The 24,857-nt window shown below is 33.0% G+C and overlaps 1 protein-coding gene across 3 annotated transcripts; it reads right to left on the reverse strand.

The window, feature by feature from the left end:
- Positions 1 to 11,256: 11,256 nt before the first annotated feature.
- Positions 11,257 to 23,484, reverse strand: LOC143396710 (killer cell lectin-like receptor 2). Of its 3 annotated transcripts, none has more exons than XM_076852660.1 (7): positions 23,405 to 23,484; positions 20,847 to 20,961; positions 19,539 to 19,628; positions 18,220 to 18,444; positions 16,807 to 16,949; positions 15,203 to 15,309; positions 11,257 to 11,967 (listed from the first exon to the last, which is right to left on the reverse strand). In XM_076852660.1, exons 1-7 carry the CDS (start codon positions 23,417 to 23,419, stop codon positions 11,850 to 11,852), a joined length of 813 nt encoding a protein of 270 aa, XP_076708775.1. In that variant the 5' UTR covers positions 23,420 to 23,484; the 3' UTR covers positions 11,257 to 11,849. The 3 variants fall into 3 exon arrangements, with proteins under 3 accessions (XP_076708775.1, XP_076708774.1, XP_076708777.1); XM_076852659.1 differs by having other exon boundaries at positions 20,847 to 21,018; XM_076852662.1 differs by lacking the exon at positions 19,539 to 19,628 and having other exon boundaries at positions 20,847 to 21,018.
- Between the last annotated feature and the right edge of the window lie 1,373 nt (positions 23,485 to 24,857).

A 24,857-nucleotide genomic window follows, 5' to 3' on the forward strand; every position in this document is an offset into this window, starting at 1 on the left:
GATCATCTGCTGGAGCTAGAGCCACACAGATTTATCCAATGCAAGGTAAGACAAGAGGCTGTAGCTAGAGGTGTCACTAGCGGTTAGGTGGAAAAGGAATAGGAGGAGAAAATATTGAAGTTTATATCTTCTATACTTCATCTTAACCAAAAGATCAAGAAACAATATTTTATATCTTCTAGACACTTGATCGCTATTCGTGACAATAGCTTTTCATGTGTATATGATGGTCACATATTACTAGCATTTTTACATTCAAAGACTGTTTTCAGTAATAATTTTTAATCACACATGATTAAATTTAAACCCCCTGAATGATTGGACAACCCAATAGTAGTGGTACAAGTAATTGCATATTTTGTGGGGGAGAGATTTGAGTTCTCATTTCCAAAGCAGGCTTAGGATAGCCTGTGGTCAGCTATTCCTATACTTCCTCTCCAGATGTGGTTTGGATCCTGATGAAAGGACTGAAAGTAACAGAGACTTCTCCCTCCTGTTATATTATAAATATAATTTTTCCTCCCTGGCTACTGGTGACTATTCTTATATTGAGAGGCATTATAGGATGCAGAGTAAACTTCATCACAACTTCCCCTGGATGCTTTAAGACTGCTTTCATTAGACAGCACCATCTTAGTCCAGATTTCCTTGGAGAACAATGTCCGAAGCAACTATTATGTGAAACACCTAATGAGGGAGGGGTGAGATCCAAAGAAAGCAACAGTGGGAGGGTAAAGGAAAGGGAAGTGAAGGGAAAAAAGAAAAGTGAGTATGAGTGGACATTTTCAGGATGGCCACAGGTTCAAAAGAAATTTTTTACTTGTTTACTTTGAACATCTGACAAACACTGCATCTTTAGATAGTCGTGTTGCAGTTCACTGGCAGCCACTTCCTTGTCTCTTGTTTTTCACAGGTGAAAGTCTGCCATATGGCAAATTGCTGCTTACTTTTCTGCATTTCCAAATTGTGCTACTTGAACACTTCAGGCAGCCTCTGGAAAGTCAAACTGTAAGAGATCTGCTCAACCTGATCACTGGGTCTGCAATGGTTCCTGCCAAGGTGGACAAACTGGAGGCCATGCAGAGCTTAGCCTTCATACAGGTTGTAAGAACCTAGTTTTATAACCCTGGGCACAGAATGGGCATTGCTGGAGCTACTCTGGCCAAGAAGCTATATCCAAATAAGTGAGGAAGACAGGGCTGAGCAGATCAGAGAAATCATGTAAATTAGACCTGATATACTTGCCAGTGATAAAGGGATACCTGCCTTCTAGTTTTTTTGTTATCCTGAGTCCCTGGTGTTTGCTAAACACCAAAAAAATAATAATAATAACCCCAATCAACAAATGGGCCAAGGACCTGAAGAGACACTTTTCAGGAGTGGATATATAATCAATAAACAAATAAATGAAAAAATGTTCATCATCTCTAGCACTTAGAGAAATGCAAATCAAAACTACTCTAAGATATCATCTCATTCCAGTCAGAATGGTAGCTATTATGAAGACAAACAACAATAAATGTTGGCAAGGCTGAGGGGGGAAAAGGTACACTCATACATTGCTGGTGGGACTGCAAATTGGTGCAGCCAATAAGGAAAGCAGTATGGAGAACTTGAAATCTGGGAATGGAACCATCATTTGACCCAGGAATCCCTCTCCTTGGACTGTACCCAAAGGACTTAAAAACAGCATACTACAGGGACACAGCCACATCAATGTTTATAGCAGCACAATTCACAATAGCTAAACTATGGAGCCAACCTAGATGCCCTTCAGTGGATGAATGGATAAAAAAAATGTGACATATATACACAATGAAATTTTACTCAGCAATAAAAGAGAATAAAATCATGGCATTTGCAGGGAAATGGATGGTGTTGGAGAAGATAATGCTAAGTGAAGTTAGCCAATCCCCAAAAAACAAATGCTGAATGTTTTCTCTGATATAAAGAGGCTGACTCAGAGTAGGGTAGGAAGGGGGAGCATGGGAGGAATAGATGAGTTTTAAATAGGGAGGAAGGGTGGGAAGGAAATGGAGGGGGCAGGGGACTAGCAAGGATGGTGGAATGTGATAGACATCATTATCTAAAGTACATGTATGAAAACACGAATTGGGTGTTAAAATATTTTATATACAGAGAAATGAAAAATTGTGGTATATATGTGTAATAAGAATTTTAATGCATTCTGTTTAATTTTTTAAAATCAATAAAAAATAATAAAATTTAGAATAGAAAATTAAAAAAATAATAATTCAAAGAAAACCACTACATACCTATCAAAAGAGATAACATAAAATAAAAACGACAACCCAAAATGATCACCAATATTTAGAGAAGATGGGTCATTCACATGTTATTGTTGTATGCAAAATATTACAGCCTCTTTGGAAAATAGTTTGGTGCTTTCCTTTAAATAAAAAACTTGTATCTTCCATAGAACCCAGCAATTGAGGTCACATATTGTATAATTTCCTTTGTATAAAAAACTATTGGAACAACCAAAATGTCCTTCTATAGGTGAGTTGTTAATCAAATAAACTTTCAGACATTTATTTCAAGGAAATGAAATGTAATATATGCACACAAAATTTGTTATAGCTATTTAAAGCAGCTTTATTTGTAATCACAAAGAGAAAAAATGAAAAAAAATCTATTGGAAATAGCATACTACAGGGACACAGCCATATCAATGTTCATAGCAGCACAATTCACATAACAAAATTGTGGAACCAACCCAGATCCCTTTCAGTAGATGAATGGATAGGGAAACTTTGGTATATATACACAATGGAACTTTACTCAGCATTAAAAGAGAATCAAATCATGGCAATTGCAGGTAAATGGGTGGAGTTGGAGAATATAATGATAAGTGAAGTAAGCCAATCCCAAATAACCAAAAGCTGAATGTTTTCTTTGATATAAGGATGCAGATTCATAATGGCAATGATGGGGGTGGGGGAGCATGGGAGGAATGGAGGAACTTTAAATACGGCAAAAGGGAGGGAGGGGAAGAGAGGGAGGAAGAGGATAGGAATTGACGATGCAATGAGTTAGACATCATTACCCTAAGTACATGTATGAAGACACAAATGGTGTGAAAATAATTTGTGTACAATCAGTGACTTGAAAAATTGGGCTCTATATGTGTAATATGAAATAAATTGCATTTGTGACATGGTGTATAACAAATTAGAATAAATAAATAATTTAGTAAAAAAGAAAAGTGGAATTTAAAGCCAAATAATAAAAATTATTGTATTTATTGAAATATTTTAAATTAAAAATCGATTGTAATTCAAATTATAAAAGTAATACAAACTTGGTATAAAAAATAAAAATGTATGAAATAGAAAAAAAAAACTATTGGAACAACCAAAATGTCCTTCTATAGGTGAATGGTTAATCAACCTGTGTGGTACATCCATTTCATGGAATACTACTCAGCAGTAAAAAGGAACAAAATGTTGATACCTCCAGAGAATTATAGTGAGGTCACATATTGTATAATTTCCTTTGCATAACAGTCTTGATGAAATTATAGAAGCGGAGCCTGAGTGAGGAATCATTGAACTTAAGACCTGTCATAATCCAATATGATCTCAAAACCATTACTTTAATTACATATCCAGATATGCTTTGCCAAGTAAGGTCACATCCACAGGTACTAGAGGTAAGAAATTGGACATATCTTTTGGGGGATGTGATTCAACCCACTAAACTACTGAATTTAAACTCTGGGATGAGATCATAAAACTGTGTTTAACAAGTCCTCCAGGTGATTCTGATGTTCACTATGGTCTGAGACCCACTGACATTGATCATTATGTATTCTTGGGCTATTCTCTGCATTCCCTTGTTGCATGACCATAACCAGCTTCAGCAACCAAGCCACTATTCCAGTTTTTCTTTCACATTTTTAAGCTAATTATGTTGTTTCAATTTTTCCTGTTTCATGCTGAGATGAGAGATTATCATCACATCCTACCTTTTTATCCAAATAAGAAAATCAAACACTGGATTACAAATTTGTAAATATCTGTATTAATTATAGACACTAAAAAGAAATTATTCCCTATTATTATAGACTGAGTGCTAATGTTACTCCCAAATTTATTATGAAATATAATTCCCCATGTGATACTATTGGAGATGGAGACTTTGGGAGGTAATCAGCTCGTGAGGGCAAATCCCTTGTGAATGGAATTTGTATCCTAGAGACTCCAGAGATTTCCCTCACTCCTTCCTCCATGAAAGAACTCATCAAGAACAGCCAAATATAAATCAGACTCTCACCAAACACTGAATTTGTTGGTGCTTTGACCTTGGGCTGTCCTCTAGACTGTGAAAAACAAATTCCTGCATTGAAAAAATGACCAGTTTATGATATTTTGTTATAATAGCCCAAACAGTCAAAAACAATTCCATACCAAGAAATTATTTCCATGCCCAAGACCATACCATGAATATAATTAATTTGTTCATTCATCAAATATTTATTTAGTATCTACTAAGAGATAGACCCTTTATGGCACTGTGGATATAACTAAGGAAAACAAAAATAAATTTTAAGTTTAATAGAACATAGACTAGTGTATGAGACAGAACAAAACCTTAAAATACATGAAGCCCAAATAAACACAAGACAAGTACAGAAGTCACAGACACATCTGAATACTTCAAAGCAATTTTAAAAAATTGATAATTAGACCAAAAAATCATCTGGGCAATAGAAGATCTACACTAAACTATCAATCAAGCAAACTGACATTTGCAGAACACTTCATTCCAGGGTTGGGGATATAGCTCAGTTGGTAGAGTGCTTGTCTCTCATGCACAAGGCCCTAGGTTCAATCCCCAGCACCAAAACAACAAACAAACAAACAAAACACACTTCATCCCAAAATTTAAAAAAAAAGTACACTGCTTACAGTACATATGGGATATTCATCATGATAGGCCATGTACTAGGACATTCATTTACAAATTTTAAAGTTTGAAACCATAGAGTATATTCTGATCACACAAAAATTAAGTTAGAAATCAGTTCCATAAAACATCTGGAAAATCCCTAAAAATACTTTTAAGATATGGATCAAATAAAAATATGTAACAAAGTTTATGGAATTGCAGGATAATAGTTCATGGGGAAAATATATAGCTTTAAAATAGTTTTGTATGAAAAAAAGGGAGATAAAATGTAAGCCAGAAAAATGAAAGCAGTTAATAAAAGTAATAAAAGGAAGAAAAATGAAGTAATAAAGACAAAAGATAATACAGAAAGTGAACAAATAATAGAAAAATAATGAAATAAAAAGCTGTTCATCAATAAAATTTATACAAATAGCTAGACTGATAAAGAAAAAAAATACAACTACATCAATATAAGAAAAAATGTAACAGGCAGTATACTGTCCTATAGACAGTCAATGCATATATACTGAAGGAATATTACTGTTGAGTTGACACACAAAAAAGAGATACTTGACTCCAAACATCCATACCTATGAATGCAACTTTCTTTGAAAATATGGTCTTTGCAGATGTAATCAAGTAAAAATGAACCCATTAGGGTAGGCCCTCATCCAGTATGATAGCCTTTATAAGAAAAAGAAACCACATGTGAACACAGAGAAACATAAGGAGAATTCCACATGGTGACAGAGGAAGAAATTGATACAGCTACAAGACAACACCCCCAGTGACTGATGGTCAACACCAGAATCTACGAAGTGGCAAGGAAAGATTCTCCCAAGTGTCAGAAGAATTGTACCCAACTGACACCATAATTGTGGACATTGGACCTGCAGAACAGTGACAGAATAAGTATTGTTTTAAACTACCAAGTTTGTGATCTTTGTTAGAGCAACCCAGAAAACTAACATAATTATTTGAAAAACAATATGACAATAAATTTGACAATTTAGACAAAAAGTTTTCAAAAGACAAAACTCACCATAATTGACAGAAATACAATGTCCAAACAGCCTTTAGTCTATTAAATACTGGTATTTCTAATTAAATATCTTCTCCCAAGGGAAACTTCAGGCCCAGATTATTTCATTGGTAAGTTTGATCAAACATTTAAGAAAACACGAATTTTGTCCAACTTTTTTTTCAAAAGAACAGGCTATTCAAAAATATTCCAAATGAATATATAAGGCTAGTGTTTCACCTATATCATAAACAAAAAAAAATGCTTAAAAAGTCTCTTATGAGAATGAACAAAAAGTAATCCTTTCAAAAATATTACCCAAGCCAGGTACATGCCTATGATCCCAGCAACTCAAAGACTGAGGCAGGATGATTGCACACTAGAGGCCAGCTTCAGCAAGTTAGCAAGACTCTCAGCAACATATATATTTTATATATACATATATATAAATATATATATTTAGAGATATATGTATGTATATATATAAATTCTAAGCAAGTCTAGCAATATGAAAAAGGTTAGATTTTATTACAACCAAGTGGGATTTATCAAAGTACAAGTTTTATTTAACATTCAAAAATTAAAAATTTATCAATGCAAATAATCAGATCGTGACTATATTTGTCATATTTTGCTGCTGTAACAAATTACTGAGCCTGGATAATTTATAAAAAATTAATTAGTTCAAAGATTTGGAGGTTGGAAGTTCAAGATTAGGCAGCTTTGTCTGTTGGGCCTCTAGTGAAGGCCCCTTGGCTGTCTAATGTGGTGGATGACAACATGGTAGAAGCATGTGCAAAAGGGAGAGAACACATGATGAGACAGCAAGCCAGAGCATACAGAAGACAGTCTTGTTCTCTCTAACAAACCATTCTCTGGAGAACTAATTCACTCTTCAGACTGGTATTAATCCCTTCCAAGGACACCATCCCCAATGACACAATAAAGGAAGAATCTATCACTAAGCTCTTCCTCTTAAAGCTTTTACCACCCAAACACTGCCACCCTTAGGACCAATAACTTGCCAGCATACAAACTTTTGGGGAACAAACTACTGCCAAACCATAGCAGTGACTTAAAGAGAAAAGCTATGTAATTGTTCCAGTAAATGCAGAAAACAACAACAACAAAAAAAAGTATTAAAAATTCAACTCCCGTGTTACAGTGTCTCACTAATTGAATAAGTGTTTAAATAAAACAGATTTCATATGTGAATTTTTAGGGTTTTATCTTATTTTTTATTTTATTTATTGTGGAGGAGGAAAGGGGAATAAACCAAGGGGCGCTTAACAACCACTTAGCCAAATCCCCAATCTGTTTTGGTTTTTGTATTTGTTTTGTTTTCTGACAGATTCAATGTTGCTCTTAGGGCCTCACTAAGTCGCTGAGGCTGGCTTTGAACTTTTCAATCCTCCTGCCTCAGCCTCCCCTCTATTTATTTTGACACCTTAATTTTGTTGTAATTTACATTAAATAAATTATGTATTTTAAAAATATAAAAAAGTTCAACTCCCATTCATAAGAAAACTATAAAACAAGAATGGGAGGCAATTTCCTCAACCTATTCAAGGAGGATCTCTGACCAAAAAACTACAGTTGACTTAACACATAATAATCAAAGACTAAATGTTTTTCTCTGTAATACTGGGAACAAGACAAGGAAGACTACTATCATCAGTTCTCTAACATTGTGCTGGATGTCCTCACTAGTAAGATAAAACGACAGAAAGAGAAGAAGGAAAGGAAAAAGAAAAATATTCTATGTTCTCAGGTGACAAGATTTGAACGTAGAAAAGAAAAAGTCTGGGGCTGGGGATGTGGCTCAAGCGGTAGCGCGCTCGCCTGGCATGCGTGCGGCCGGGTTCAATCCTCAGCACCACATACAAACAAAGATGTTGTGTCTGCCAAAAACTAAAAAATAAATATTAAAAATTTTAAAAAAAAGAAAAAGTCTGAAGGAATACATAAACGTGCACATAAACTACTGGAATAAGTAAATGTAGCAAGATGATAGGATATGAGGTAAATTTATAACAAAAAAAAATATTTCTACAAACTAATAACATAATTTGAAAAAATAAATACCATTTAAAGTAGCATAAAAACACAAATTTAACAAAATACATGTAAGATCTGTATTTTTAAAATGTAGCACATTGTTGAGAGAGAGCAAGAAAACCTAACTAAAGGAAGAGATAAATCACAGTCATGAGGTAGAGGAAGAAGAGGAAAGTTTGGTCCAGAAGGACCTGTGTGAGGGAATCATAGGAATCTCTGTGCATGGTAAAGGGAAGAATCACTACTGTTTGAAACATGGGTTTATTTTTTTTCCAGGTATGAGTAAAGAACAAAGTGCATATTAATGGAATACAAGTCTTGGAGAACATCAGTAAAGGAATTTTCAGTTCCTTCCTTGTACAACTTAGCTATTCAACTTAGCATATAATCATTTTCATTTTCCTAATAAAGCTGCTTTTCTTTAAAAAAATCATGATCATGAATTTTAACATTTAATATTATTAAGATATCAGATCTATCTAATAAATCTATATTCAATGCAATCACAATCAAAATCCTATCCTTTTTTAGAAAATCCAAAAACCTGAAATAGGTGATACACTTTTGCAAAAGAATAAATTTGGAGGTTTAGTGCACTTGATTCCAAAGGTTAATATAAAGGTGTGGTAACTGAGGCATTATTGTGCTACTGCGGGAATAGGAATATGGATTTCTAAAATGGAATATAAAATCCAGAAACTGACCCACACGGATGGGTCAATTAATTTTCTACAAAGACATTCAAGTATCTCCATGTAGGAAAGTCTTTTCAACAGTGCAACAACTAGATATCTATAAGAAATAACTGTGAATCTCAACTTTTATCTCTCATATACAAATATTAATTTGAAATGAGGATAGGTTAAGAATATAAGTTAATATTTTAAAAGAATATGTTAAACCTATACAAATTCTGGAAACAATTATAGGACAAAATTTCTGTGATTTTTATGTAGAAAGATTTTCAAATATAAAAAAGCATGAAAAATGATAAATTAGGCTGCATTAAAAATTTTAAACTTCTCTTTCTTGAAAGATACCCTTAGGAAAATGAAGAAGTAAGGTACAGAAAATATTCATATTACATGGTTTAGTCGGCTTTTTTACTGCTGCAACTGAAAGACCCAACCAGCACAACTGTAGAGGAGGAAAAGTTTATTTGAGGGCTCACAATTTTAGAGGTCTCGGTCCATAGAAGTCTAGCACCATTCAGGGTGCAGGTGAGGCTGAACATCATCAGGAAGAGTGTGATGGAGAGAAGCAGCTCACATGATGATAGGAAAGCAGAGAAAGAGAGATCTTCACTTGCCAGAGACAAATATATACCCCCAAAGCCATGCCCTCAATTCCCACCTCTCCAGCCACACCCTACCAGCCTTCAGTTACCACTCACTTAATCCTTATCATGGAATTAATTCATTGATTGGGTTAAGACTCTCACAACCTAATCATTTCTCCTCTGAACTTTCTTGCATTGTCTAACACATGAGCTTTTGGGAGACACCTCATATCCAAATCATAACAACATACATCTAAGAAAAGACTTATTTGGATAATCTGAATATTTATATAAAGAACTTTAAAACTCCTTAATTCATAGAGGCAAACCCAATTTTTAAAAAGTAAACAAAACACAAAGAGATACTTTACACAAGAAAATACACATTTTTTTAAAATTTTTGTTTATTTATTTATTTTGAGAGAGAGAGAGAGAGAATTTTTTAATATTTATTTTTCAGTTCTCGGCCGACACAACATCTTTGTTTGTATGTGGTGCTGAGGATCGAACCCGGGCCGCACGCACGGCAGGCGAGCGCAGTACTGCTTGAGCCACATCCCAGCCCCAAGAAAATACACATTTTTAACAAACAAAAAAGATGCTCAATATCATCAGTCATTTGAGAAATACAAATTAAAACATTACAGTGAAACATCACTACACACTCCCCATAATAGCTAAAATTAAGAAGACTAACAATATTGTATCATCAATGATGAAGAGCAACAGGAACACTCATTTGTTGCTCCTGGGAAAATAAAATCATATAACCACAGAAAATAACCTAGAAGTTCCTTATAAAATTAAACATGCCCAATAATGAGACCCCCCAGATATTTCTAGAAACAAAATAAAAACACATGTCCAATGGAAGGAGACCCTCATTGTTATATGAAATTACATATAAGAGGAAGTGAGGGGGAAGGGGAAAAAAACAAGAGAGAGAAATGAATTACAGTAGATGGGGTAGAGAGAGAAGATGGGAGGGGAGGAGAGGGGAGGGTAGGGGGGATAGTAGAGGATAGGAAGGGCAGCAGAATACAACATACACTAGTATGGCAGTATGTAAAAACATGGATGTGTAACCGATGTGATTCTGCAATCTGTATATGGGGTAAAAATGGGAGTTCATAATCCACTTAAATCAAATGTATGAAATATGATATGTCAAGAGCTTTGTAATGTTTTGAACAACTAATAAAAAAAGAAACTAGAAATTATCAAAAAAACATGTCCACACAGAGATTTGCACACAAATGTACATAGCATAGCAACTTTATTCATAGAAGCCAAAAAGTAGAAATACATCAAATGTTTATCAATGAATGAATAAAAATGTGGTTTATCAGTACAATAGACAAACAAAAAGAATGAACTACTAATACATGAAAAAGTATAGATTGTTTCAAAAACATGCTGAGCAAAAAGTCAATTACAAAGAGTACATGAGTCATAAAATGCTGTAATGGCAAAATTAATGTACAGTGGAAGAAAGCATATCACCACTTGCATGGGGCCAGGTGGGTGGTGACAGACAGAAACTTTATAGGTGATGGATATGTCCTACATCTTGGCTGGATAGTGTATTAGAGGTGCATATTTGTTAAAATCCATATTCTTCTTAACTTACAGTGGGTGCATTTTATGATATGCACAGTACAAATAAAAAAAAGTTGATTTTTAAAATGTCAAGGTCAAGAAAAAAAAGACTAAAGAACAGTTCTAGACTAAGTACACTAAATGACAGCACAATTAAATACACTGCATGATCCTGAACATGGAGGAAAAAACTTATAAATGACATTATTGGGACAATTCATAAAACATGAACATGGATTATAGATTAGATCATAGTACTGTATCAATACTAAATCTCCTTATTTTGACCATTGTATTATTACTATATAAGACAAGTTTTTGTGCTTAAAAAATATTTAAACAAAAGAAGAAGATGGCATTTATTATCAAATGGATCAGCAAGGAGAGAGAGAGACAGAAAGGTGGGTGGGGGGTAGAACATAAACCATAAAGCAAAATATAAACAACTGCAACTGATAATTTGGGTGAATGTTATGTGGGAATTCCTTGAACTATCCCTGCAATTATTCAGTATGTTAAAATTTATATTTTATGACAAAATAAAAAATATTTTAAAGATGAAGTAAGCTTTAGATGTGAATAAAACACAACTATATTCTAGTTCTTAAATGTATCATAAAAGCCAGAAGACATTGAAATGATTGAGCCTATTTATCAGGGTTTTTTAATTGATTCTAAGGATGTCTCAGGAAAAAGAAAGGAAGAATAAATCCTCAGTGCCATTACAGAAAAGGGAAACTGCTCTCCACAGACAGGCTCTTCTTTCTCTCTTTTCTACAAAGAAACATGGCATCTGATTTCCTAGTCATGTAATGAAAAAAACATTTTCTTCCTCTTGCAGCTCATCTCTCTCTGCTTCCATAGCAGAAGTCAAAAACATTTATTTGTAAGTAATCACAAATTATGACAGCAAACAAAAACTACAGTATTCCATGTTTACCTTTTATTCTCATCACACATTAAAGCAGATGAAATACCTTACAGTCTTTTTTCACAAATACAGTTGTAGCTATTATTGCATTCAATAGCGACTTCTCTTGTTGCAGATAAAAAAACACAATGTCCTCTTGCAGGAGATATCATTACGGGAAGATGACTACAGAAGAGAAAACGGGGGGAGGGGCAACTCTTTAATTCTGAAGTTTATAATAATATAAATCATGATATAAAATTCTATTGCTTAAATATACAGAATATAGAAATATTAACCATAACTTAATTATGAGATTTTCTTTTGCTGTAGGCCCATTAAATAGAATCATGTCTCTTTATCACACTCATAATCCCCCATGTTATTTTACACTGGCAATTTTGGGATCATTAGACAACATTTAATTTACAATATTACCATGGGATTACAATATACCAAGCATGTTTTTTTTAAAAAAAAAATTATTTGTAGATGGACACAATACCTTTATTTCATTTGTTTGTTTTTTGTTTTTTGTTTTTATGTGGTGCCGGGGATTGAACCCAGTGCCTCACACATGCTAGTCAAGCGCTCTACCACTGAGCCACAACCCCGGCCCAAACATGCTTTCTTATGTCAATCTCGTCAATAAAGTGAAAGACTAAAAAGAATTTCTGTAACACATAACCAGGTCTCATATGTCTATATTTTAAAGGAAAATTAGGATATAGTTAGAGATAAGATTTCTTGATTGAAGTTTTTGTTTGTTTTGTTTCTTTTCCTCCTCCACCCCATATCTAGCAGTTATTGTTAAAACATGATAATTCATTAACTGTCCTGTCTATAGAAGGACATCAGTTTCAGCAAAATGGTGTACTAAGTACCAGAACTACCTTCCAGCAGAAAATAATTTTAAATGTTGAATAAAAAAATTTGAAAACTTTTTGCATAAATTCATGCACTGGTAAGAAGCAAATTTCTATAGAGGCTGAGGCTTAAGTAAAGGTGGAACTGAAAAGGATAAGTGAAGCACTGAGGGAAGATTGTCCCTTAATAGATACAGTAGGCTGAATGATAAATTCTACATCATGGGGATTCTAAATAATGAATGCCACACAAGCTACCTAGTGCTGAGAACTCAAAGGGATATATCTTCAGTAAAAGTCTCTAGGAACTATCTTGAACTTTAGATTTAAGCAGAAGGAAAAAAAAAGAATAATCTCACCTAAGAATTCAAAATCACAAAGCATCCCTCATATAATAAATATTTGATACATTATTTAAAATATTCAAATCTGCTATAGGTTAAGAAACAAATAAGAAAGATAAATGAAACCAAGTAACTTATGAGGCATAGGTAGAACACATAAGATGTTTTGAAGAGATAGGTAAATTAGTAACCTATGAGAAATGTTAGGCGTAGATACAATAAGTAAATCATGTGTGATGAACATAAACAAAAAAGAAGACTAAGCAGACACTAACTATGCACAAAATATACATGAAGCATATCCTCAACATTCACAAGGTCATTCCATCTCCCATTGGTGACACCCATTCTAGCCCTTGCCCAATTAACACAAATTAAACTCATAAAACTGCTCATAAGGTTAATTAGAGAGGTGAAGTTGTAGCCAGGCTTACATGCTACTGTGACTCCCCAGTAGAGAAAATATGTGTGCTGACCACAATAGTTTTTCTCTGTTCAGCCCTCATAACTCAAACCTCAAATCTGGCCCTATAACCCACACTATCATCAGGGAAGGATTCTGCTGCAGAGAGCATCAGGGCATAAAAAGATTGCTTGACCCAGGTTTCAGATGGCCCTCTCCCCATCTTGTGCCTTACTGTATCTATGACAGTCTACCTATATCTTTCCCTTTGCATTGTGCTACGGGTTCTAGGTGGTTTTGATTTACCATCTGATCTGAGCATCTTAATTTTGCCTGTGAGTCTTTCTGTTTTATGACCTCCAGAGCAGTTTATCTAACAGTGTCCTTGGAAAATACAAGTATGTCAAGGTGATTTCAGGTCATTTTTTTCAGGTTTACAACTCAGAGCTCCAATACTTGCCCACCCCAAGTGAAAAGTGGACCAGTTTCAGTGCTGCCAAACATCCAACTAAAGCAATTTTTTTCTTGAGGAAGCCACCATCTTCATCTCAGACCTCAAACAGTTTACACTGCAGCTTAAAGAGGGAAAAAAAATTCCTAAACACCACAAAGAAAATTGTATCATGGCCAGACATGGTGGTGAATGCCTATAATCCCAGTGACTCAGGAAGCTGAGGCAGGAGGAGGAAAAGCTCAAGGCCAACTTTAGCAACTTAGTGAGGCCCTAAGCAACCTCCTTGTCTCAAAATAAAAAATTAGGGGTTGGGGATATGGCTCAATGGTAAAGTGCCTCTGGGTTCAATCCTCAGTACCAAGAAGAAGAAGGAGAAGGAGAAGGAGAAGGAGAAGGAGAAGGAGAAGAAGAAGGAGAAGAAGAAAAAGAAAGAAAATTACATCATGAAAAAAGCCAGCAGAAATAACAGGAAAATACTAGAATTACCAGATATCAAATGTGAAATATGTTTCACTCTGTTTTAAGAAATAAAAGGCAGCTTGAAAATATGAGTGTCTAGCAAGATTATTTAAAAACACAAAAGAGAATTCCTAGAAATAAAAATACAATACTTAATATTTCTAAATAATGAACAATTTTATAGCAGATTAGAACTAAATGTAAACCTAATTGTTTATATACTGCTGCAATTCAAAATGGAAGGTATGCATATACATATGAATGATTGTATCTATATGCAAATTCTTATATTTATGTCAATAAATAGCATAAACAAACATATGTATAAACTAATTATATAAAGAAGTTTCAAATGAATGTTTGGGATATTCAGAATATTCATTATAGCTAAGTCAGATGGTCCAATCATATCACCTTAAAATTTATGATTCATGATTCATGATTTTGAGCCAGGTGTAGTGGTGCACACCTATAATCTCTCAAGCACACTGTAATCCTAGCTTCTGAGAAGAGGATCACAAGTTCAAGGCAAACCTGGGCAACTTAGTAAGACCCTGTCTCAAAATAAATTTTGTGATGGAGGTCAGGGGGTAGGGATGAAATTCTGTGATAGAGTGCTGCCATCAAAAAAGTTATGATTGTTTCATTTTCTGCATCTCATAACACATACTTCTGAGCATCACACTACTATTATTATTAATAACTCTGTATGACACCTCTCTTCCTTTTTTAACTATACTTTCTAAAACACTTTATAACCCATTCTTCTTATTTTCACCAGTGACTTCCATTTGAAAATGTGTTAAATTGTGTGAAATGAGGGAATATTCATTCCAGACATAATCCTTCCAACTCCCCACTAATGGTAGAGTTTGAATGTATTCCAGAAACTCACATTCCAGAAGATGTGTCACTGTCAACCCATTTCCATTTCCTTTCACATTCATCATACGATAATCCAATCCAGTAATTATTTTTACAAGCCTGTTGTTTAAGGAAGGCCTATACAGGAAACAAAAAACATTATGTCACAAAATTCTCATCTATTAGATAAACAAAGAGAATGACAGGTCATACAGCCAGGTGTTCCTGTGACCAGTACTCTGCTAATTCTCCTCTACCTCTCTCTCTTCAATCCTTGCATTTTCATTTTCCAAAGTAATTTTCCACTAGTAGAGTATTTATTTTAAAAGTATAACTTTTATAAATTATTAAAAACATGGAAAATGTAAAAATCTATTTAGCAATAATAAATATTTAAATTGTTAAATCATTTTTGACACTACAAAACTATTCAAATTCCTACTCCAAAAGAATAATGAAGAATATAAAAAAATGATCACCACACAACCTTAAATAAAAGGAATCTTCAAAACAAATTTACTAAAGTAAAGAGTATTATGTGAAAAGGGTGCACATTACAGCTTCAGTATCCTAAGAGAAAGCCTTTCTGTAGTTCAGCACTGAAAGAAGTAAAAGGGAAAAATATTTGGAAGAATCTACTATCTAAAATGTAATATATCAGAGTGATATAGCACTTAATGTTAGATTAAATGACTAAGTGGATTTTAAAATATACATTTAACTATATTTTACCATATCAAACAAAATAATTTCATGACTTGATATCAGGAATTCTTTTATGCTGAGATTTTAAATGATATACACCTTTATATATTCTTATATAAGAACATTAACCAAGTAAATATTGCCTATGTATGCAATGGAAATCATCATGAGCCTAATTGGTAAAACTGTTATCACTTTTATGGTCCTTAAACTCATCTAAACTCATCTCCATTTTGTGGGGCTGGGATTGTGGCTCAATGGTGGAGTGCTTGCCTACCACATTCGAGGCACTGGGTTCAATCCTCAGCACCCATAAAAATAAATAAATAAAGATATTGTGTCCAACTAAACAATAAATGTTTTTTAAAAATCATCTCCAGTTTTCAAGGCGGCCAGAGAGGTTAAGTCATTTACCTGAAGTCACTCAGCTAGTAAGTGGTAGAGATAAATTTGATTCCAAGCAGTTCTAAGTTTTTATTTATTAAACACTTTACCAACCAACCTATATCCCCAGCCCAAAGTTGCCATTTTATAGGGATAAATAACTGTTGGTTTAGGCTGTAATTTATCAAAGGGTTAAATATTATTCAGGGAAGGGAATATTTTTCTGTTACTCTTACAGACTCCTTTGAAAGGGAAATGACTGCAAAGAACCAAATTGCATCCTTAATAATAATGGTTATCATAATAGATTATACAGATAGAATACTTACAGATCATACAGATAGATAGCAGGTTTATAACTTCTTAGCAGGTAGGAATCTCCCAGGAAACTTTCAATTATATAATTTTTGCCCACATAACAGACAGAACACAAAGAATAGGTGAAGGTCCCTCCTTCTGAACTCCTGCCTGTCCTCAGTATCTTAGATCCAAGGGTAAGTGACAGCATCCAAGAGAAAAAAAAAAGTGGATGTGAGTTCATAATACCTGTTCATCTTCATTATTTATCTTCAAAAGGGATAATCCATTGTCTTGGCAAGTTTTCTTACATCCCTCCCATTTTTCTTTGTTCTTGGTAAAATGATAACATTTTACTCCATAACAGGACCAGTGGCCTTCACAGATCAAACCTACAACACATAATGTGAAACTTTAAATTCATTATCTGGTAGTCTGTCAACTAGAGAAATACATTTATCAGTCCTCTATATCTAAATAATATCTCATTGCTATCAGTAATGACAATATGAGGATCACCAAAATTCTGGAATACCAAGAGATATCCATACTCTCATGTTCAATGCAGTACTATTCACAACAGCCAAGATGAAAACAACCTAAAATAATATGTTTACATATGAAAAGATATTGTTCAGCCTCTAAAAAGAAGTAAATTCTTTCTATGTGACAACATGATGATCCTTGAGGATGTTATGCTGAGTAAAATCAGCCAATCACAGAAGAAAAATAATATTTCATGATTCTACTTATACGATATATCTAACAGATAAGAATGCTGGATTCTGGAATGATGTCTAAATATGAGAAACATTTTTTGTAACTTTTTCATTTCTCTTATTTATGTCATAATGTACGGAATTTGTAAATAGTATTCATCTTTTAATAAGAGACAGTAAATCCCACAATACCAAAGTGAGATTACACATGAAAAAGGTCTTTATAAACTCTAAATCCTAAGTAAATATTTAGTACTTGTTGATTAATCAACTCAATTCAAGATAATCAGGTCATTATGCAAGGTAACACTTTACTGCATGAAATTTAACATTTGTATCTCTTGGGTATTTTGATGGCATTATCACAGAATTGCACAAACATCAACCATATGGAAAATCTTGCCGATATACTGCAGGTAACAAGTATTTACACAGGTCATAAATCTATCTACCAAATATCTGAAGCCATAGCAGAATGAAAACACATATATACACAAAAATTATTTTCAAAATAGCATCCAAATAAAAGTCCTTGAGCCCATTTTTGCCTAAATATACTTTTAATGACAGCCTCCATATCCAATGTTAGCAACAGAGTAGGAGTCTGATTTTCCTGCAGGAACAAAGTGCTCTGAATTTTCAGGGTAACTGACATATTTTCACCTTCTGAAAGGAGTAGGAATGTAAGAACAGCAATTGAATTGGGGACACTATATAGGGTTCTACTAATCCAAGTATGGCTTCTGGGGGCCCCAACCCTATACTTGAAATAAGCACACCCAAATAGCTATATCGTATCTAAGAGCAACAAATCAAAAGTTTTTCCAGTAGGCCCAGAGATCACTAGATTATTAGACTTCAAAGCTTCTGAAGGAAAAGAAATAGTGCAATTATTTAAATAATATTATTTAAATAATAATTTAAATCAAGATTTCCTCCATACCTTTATTTTGCAAAAATTCTGAATAGATCTCAATTTTCTTATGACATTTGTTCTCATGATTTGATTCCAAATGAAGGGTTTTATTTTTGAGACTATCATATTCTAAAGACTTATTTATCCAAACTTGTTCCTTTAAGTAGTAGTCATTTTTCATAATGTCGTACTTTTTGCTGAAGTTTCTTAGAATTTCCTGCTGGTGATGTTTTTCTTGAACACACTGAAAAACTAAAATTAACAGCATAGACATAATACAAAAAAGTATTCATAATGAATAAACATTGAAATTTAAGCCAAAAGAAAAAGCTTCATTTTGACAACCAACTCATATTAGTAATTTGACATTTAGAAAGTAACACCTCAGTGAACTGATCATAGAAATGGAATCATCAAATTTCTCAGTATTAGCAACTTTAATGTAAAATAAGAAATAAGCTATGTGAATAAATTTTTGATAACACCTTACCTTTCAGTTTAGTTCATTTTTAATAAATAAGTACCAAAGTAAAAAATCAATCAGTCAATATTTAATACATCTTTTGAGTATGAAAATCTGAACTAAGAAACATGAGGAGGTGGCATAACTATTACTGAAGCAGATGGAATGCCCATAGGACCAAGAAAATAATATTGGAATATGTAATTTTATCTAAGAATAATATATCAATGATTTTCTCTAAAGATAAGACAGAATTTTTAAAAAAGATAAAGTTTAAATTCAAGATAATTTAACATCGGGCTGGGGATGTGGCTCAAGCGGTAGTGCGCTCGCCTGGCATGCGTGCGGCCCAGGTTCAATCCTCAGCACCACATACAAACAAAGATGTTGTGTCTGCCAAATACTAAAAAATAAATATTAAAATTCTCTCTCTCTCTCCCTCTCTCTCACTCTTTCTTTAAAAAAAAAAAGATAATTTAACATCTATATACAGATTTTTTAATAAGCTATTTCCTAATTATATTATTAGAAGAAAAAGCTATAATTTCTTTTGAACAGTTACTTCTCAAAAATGTTTACCTCAGCTTCATGATAACCTGAATACCATGGCAGAATTTCACTCAATCCTCTACCAGAAGAAATATGACCATGTATCAGATTAAGTGTATAGCTCACCACAGCCTCAGAGTCCATGGAATAGGTAAGTAATATTAAAATGACACTGCAATATGTCCAGGAAAAAAAGCCTCACTCAAAGTTCAGAGCCACCTAAGTCTTTCCCTGACTACAGACAGGAACTAATGGATGAAGCATGTTAAAGTCTGTACAATTAGTGTCTAAAGCTCAGTACTCAGATTAAGAAAAATGGATTTCCGTTACTCACTCTTGATCACCAACACTATGACTGTCGTCAACAAAAGTAAACAGAAAATTCCAAGAGTCACTGCAATAAAGTTCCAGGGCACAGAAAACTCTTTAAATGAAAAAAGAAGAAAATAAGCATTACAGAAAAACCTATGGCCCACTACTAACCTTAATGTGAGAGACCATATGAAAAAAGGAACTAAAAATTTTTTCAAAAACATATTATACAAGTTGATTTAAATTGTAATCTAGGAATTACAATTTTCAAGTTTTAGGTTTCTAGTTGACATGCCAATTGTATAAATTTTGCATGTAGGAACAATTCTATAGGATTTCAAAAGCACATCCCTTACAAAAACACCAAAGGCAATAGACACAATTCATATAGAAGACCCCAAGTTGATGTGTACTCCCAGTCCTTGTGATCGTAAACAATCATGTAGAGGAGAGAAAGATAAGTCAGTAGTTTTTTAAATTTTTTTTTTAATATTTAGTTTTTAGTTTTCGGCGGACACAATATCTTTGTTTGTATGTGGTGCGAAGGATAGAACCCGGGCCGCACGCATGCCAGGCGAGCGCGCTACCACTTGAGCCACATCCCCAGCCCCAAGTCACTACTTTTGATAAATTAATAGCCAAAAGTGAATACTCTGAAGCTCAAATGGGATAGAGGGTCATACTTAAAGGAATTTCTAGAAATCAACTTTCTGTTTTCTTTCATCAATTATCTTTTTCTCTAGGCAATACTATATTTATTCTTATGCTTTTGAAGTCCTTGGTATCTGAAGCCTGTATCTCTGATAATCACTAAATCAAAGAAGTAAGTTTTCAACTTAGAGTTTAATTTTGACAATATTTGAAAGGAGAATAGAAATACAGAATCAAAAAATTAGAACTCCTCCCTGATTTGAAAATTTTTGCTGCTTCATTACCATTAAAGTTTGGTAACTATTTAAGATACCTAAAATATCTTTTGTCTGAGTGAAAATATCACTCTTAACATAAACTTTTCATTTCTCTAAGAATTTTATTTCTCTGGAAAATTCAATGTTTCTTCAGACTTCAGTATGTCCTTTACTTTTAAAGCCCTCATAAATTTTTTTGGTCCAATTTGAATCAAAACATCCTATTAGTTTCTCAAATTCAAAAATATTTACTCATTTTCCCATTGTCACAAAATTTTTTAAAGACTTCATTCTACAACTCTATCCTATTTATGGTTCATATTACCAGCAGACAACCAGAAGTGCAAATAGAATTTTTATTCAAATTGCAAAATTTGGGCATTTCACAATAAACATAGTAATTTAGATGCTTAAATATATACCTTTGTCAACAGCTTTTCTAGGACTCTGAGTAGAATCATTCCTTGATCTACTCCGTGATTCTGAAGGAGACTGAAGAAATCTCAGGGTTGAATAAGTCACCTCCTGATTGCTCATCTTTAGAATTAGAAGAGAAGTGTGTTTCACATTAAAAACCTTGCCATATGATGACTTCTATATAAAGAAGAAATGAAAATGTGAGCCTATATAAACAAACCAGGATTTGATGCTGAGAGGTATGTGTACATGTATCTGTGGGTGTGTGTTTATTAACTCCTTTAAGTGCATAAAGCTTGTAGACTGAACCTTATTTATGAAAGAAATGAAACGTCTTTCAAATTTCTGATTAAAGACACTTTACAGAAGAAGAAATACAATAGATCAACAAACATATGAAAAATTGTTCAACATCTCTGGCAATTAGAGAAATGCAAATCAAAACTACTCTCAGATTTTATCTCATTCCAGTCAGAATGGCAATTATCAAAAATATAAGCAATAATAAGTGTTGGCAAGGATGTAGGGGAAAAGGTACACTCATACATTGTTGGTGGGACTGCAAATTAATGCAATCACTATGGAAAGCAGTATGAAGATTTCTCAGAAAACTTGGAATGGATCCACCATTTGACCCAGCTATCCCACTCTTCCATTTATACCCAAAGGACTTAAAATCAGCATACCACAGTGACGCAGCCACATTTACAGCAGCTCAATTCACAATAGCTAAACTACGGAACAAACCTAGATGTCCTTCAACAGATGAATGGATAAAGAAAATGTGTTACATATACACAATGGAATATTAGTTAAAGAAGAATGAAATTATGGCATTTGCAGGTAAATGGATGGAACTAGAGAATATCATGCTAAGTGAAATAAGCCAATACCAAAAAAACAAAAGCAGAATGTTTTCTCTGATAAGTGGATGTTGATCCATAGTGGGGTGGGGGGATAGGGAAGAATGAAGGAACTTTGGTTTGTGTAGAAGGAAGTGAGGGGAGGGGTGTGGTGGTGGGGATGGAAAGGACAGTAGAAAGAGACATTATTACCCTATTCCATAAGTATATAGGGTATATATGTCTTATATACCCTATATACATAGTGTAATAATCTATGTATGATTATATTACTGGAGTGACTCTGAACTATGTACAACCAGAAGAATGAGAAGTTGTGCTCCATTTGTGTACTATGTGTCAAAATGCATTCTACTGTAAAATAAATAAATAAGTAAATTTAAAATAAAAATTCTGTTTAAGTCATTTATGCACCTAGTTAATCACTGTCAGGGTTATTAAAAAATATAAAGAGAAAAATCCATGAATAGATTATGCTCCTATTGGCCCAGCCAATTTTGCTTAAAATGTTCAATATACATATGCAAATATTAGGCCAAATTGTTTCCACCTCAAACCACAAAAACACTTATAAATTGTCAATTCAAATAAAACTGTCAAATCAAAGTATTCTGAAAGCACTTTAAAACTGTTAATTCAAAGCATTCTGAAAAATAAAAATACCTTTGCTTTTTAAAATTTTTTCCATGTTCTTGTAAGAAGACAAGAATGGTATGAATATGCCTTGTATACAATCAGAAATATGAAAAAATATCCTCTATGTGTAATATGAAATGTAATACATTCTGCAGCCATAGGTAACAAATTAGAATAAAAATAAAATTTATCTAGCTTTAAGACCTGCTTAATATACATAAAAAGCTTACACATGATATGGCATACATACAAAAAATACTTATATTGCATGACTATACCAGTGTTTCTTCAAGTATATTGCAGACACCATCAGCAAAATAATTATTCAAGGATTAATATTGCAAATTGTTTTAGATTCCAGTGCCCTGTACAAAATGTCATAAATAAAAATCTCTTGGGTTGAAGCCCAAACACCTGCATTTTCAATCCCAAATAATTTCATGTACATGAAGATTTTCTGAATAATTTTCTAGTGTGTGACAATGACAGAAAAAAGTCTATGTAAAAATAAAATTTGTCAATAGGCATTCATTAGTTAACATGAGTAAAAGATTCAATCTAGTAATGGATATCAATATAGAAATAAGTAGTAAATATTTAAAATTTACTTTGCATCTTAATCAGTTCAATAAGAATACATCCATGAAATAGCAAATACAAAAAATTGCACATGTAACTGTATTCTTTTCTAAGTTTTTTAATGTACAAATTTTTCTAAATTGAATTATTCATGTTTCCTCTAGTTTCCTAAGAAAAAGATCTTTCTTTAAATTCTTCAAGATGGATAATATTTAAATCATTAGACCCAAATTAAAATAAAAAAACTTCCCAAATCCCTCTTCCTTTATTTTGATAGCAAAGAGCAAAACTCATAGCATATTGAGAAAGAGAAAATGGTAAACTTCAGTTTTCATATCTTTCAGAGTTAATGCAATTCTAATGCAATCAATAAATACTTGCCTACCAATCTCAATCTCATGTCCAGCCATTTGTAATTAAATACCATATCTCTAGAATAAGTGGGATAAAGTACAAAGCTCTGAGGAAATAAAGGTAGATGTTACCTGTATTTGTGCCATGTAGTGATGCAGATGGAGGCAACTGAACCAAAAATGAGGAATAAGTAGGCCTTTTCGGTCCTGGATCCCTTAAAGACAGTAAGACAAAAAACAGAAATGAATTACTTCTAAATGACACTCCAACTCAAAAAGTTCAACCCCTCCTCTTGACCAAAGTGATAAAAGGAAATCATATGGTAAAAGCCGATGTTAACGGAAAAGAAAGATGGTCATGAGTTATATATTCCTCCACTTGAATTAACCAACAACTTGGTACTCTGCAAAATATTCAAAACATTCAAAATCAGCATCTTTGGGAAAAACAAGAAAATATATTTTAAAAAATCCAACTACTAGTAAAATGATATGACTAAAAAAAATCTACATATAAATATATATGTATTTGTGAGAAATGTTATATCTAAATTCTTTAGCTCTTAATTTATATTATTAATTAATATAAATTAATTAATTTAAACATTAGTCTTTCTGTTAAAAACTTCCTCTTGTTATTATTTCTCTTACTACTTGGGAAATTTTTCTTTCTTTTTTCATTTATATTTATTGTAGATAAACACATTTTAGAAATTACTTCAAAACATCTACATTCCCATCATAAAAAATTTCGATGTGTATTCTTATAACTTTTATCCATGTTATATTCACTATTAAATTTGATATCTTTCCACACACAGCATTTTTTATCAATTTCTAATAAACAATAAGTATTTCCTCATTTAGAAATATTTATCTAAAACATGATTTTTAAAACCATATATAATTATTTTCAACATGGATATAAAACATTTCAGTAATACATTACTATTGGATATTTAGGTTACCTCCAATTTTTTTTTGTTTGGGGTTTTGTTTTTTCTTTTTCTTTTTTATTTTTTTGCTGGTATCAAAAAAATATTTTGAGGTCAAAGAGTATTACTATCATTTTTATATATACATAACATATATATAACATATATATATACATATATATATATATAATACCATATTATCATTAATCTTACTCTTACTTGAAAAAATTTACCTCTACAAATTTTCAGCAAGGCCTCCCATTTTCACATATGCAGAACACTTAAAAACAATCCATTAAGGCTGGCAATGTAGCTGTCATACAGCACTTGCCTAACAGCCATAGAGCCCTGAGTTCAATCCCCAGAAACTTGAGAAGAGATCCAAAAAAAAGGAGAGAGAAAAGAAATTCATTTCTATAACTATTATTAAGAGCCAGATGAAGTTCATTTCCATTTGATCCGGCTTTTAAAATCTTCTGACTTTGGTTCTATGAAACCAATTTAAATTGTTTTTCACTGTCACTCAGCTTTGCTTCTGACACCTCCATTTCCCCTTCTCCTTTCTCCTTGTATGTGTGTTTACCTAAACTATATGCCATAAACCTAAAAAAAACAAAAACAAAAAAAATTAAAATAAATAAATTGTTTTT

This window comes from Callospermophilus lateralis, chromosome 4 (assembly GCF_048772815.1).
Source record: "Callospermophilus lateralis isolate mCalLat2 chromosome 4, mCalLat2.hap1, whole genome shotgun sequence".
NCBI classification, from domain to species: domain Eukaryota; kingdom Metazoa; phylum Chordata; class Mammalia; order Rodentia; family Sciuridae; genus Callospermophilus; species Callospermophilus lateralis.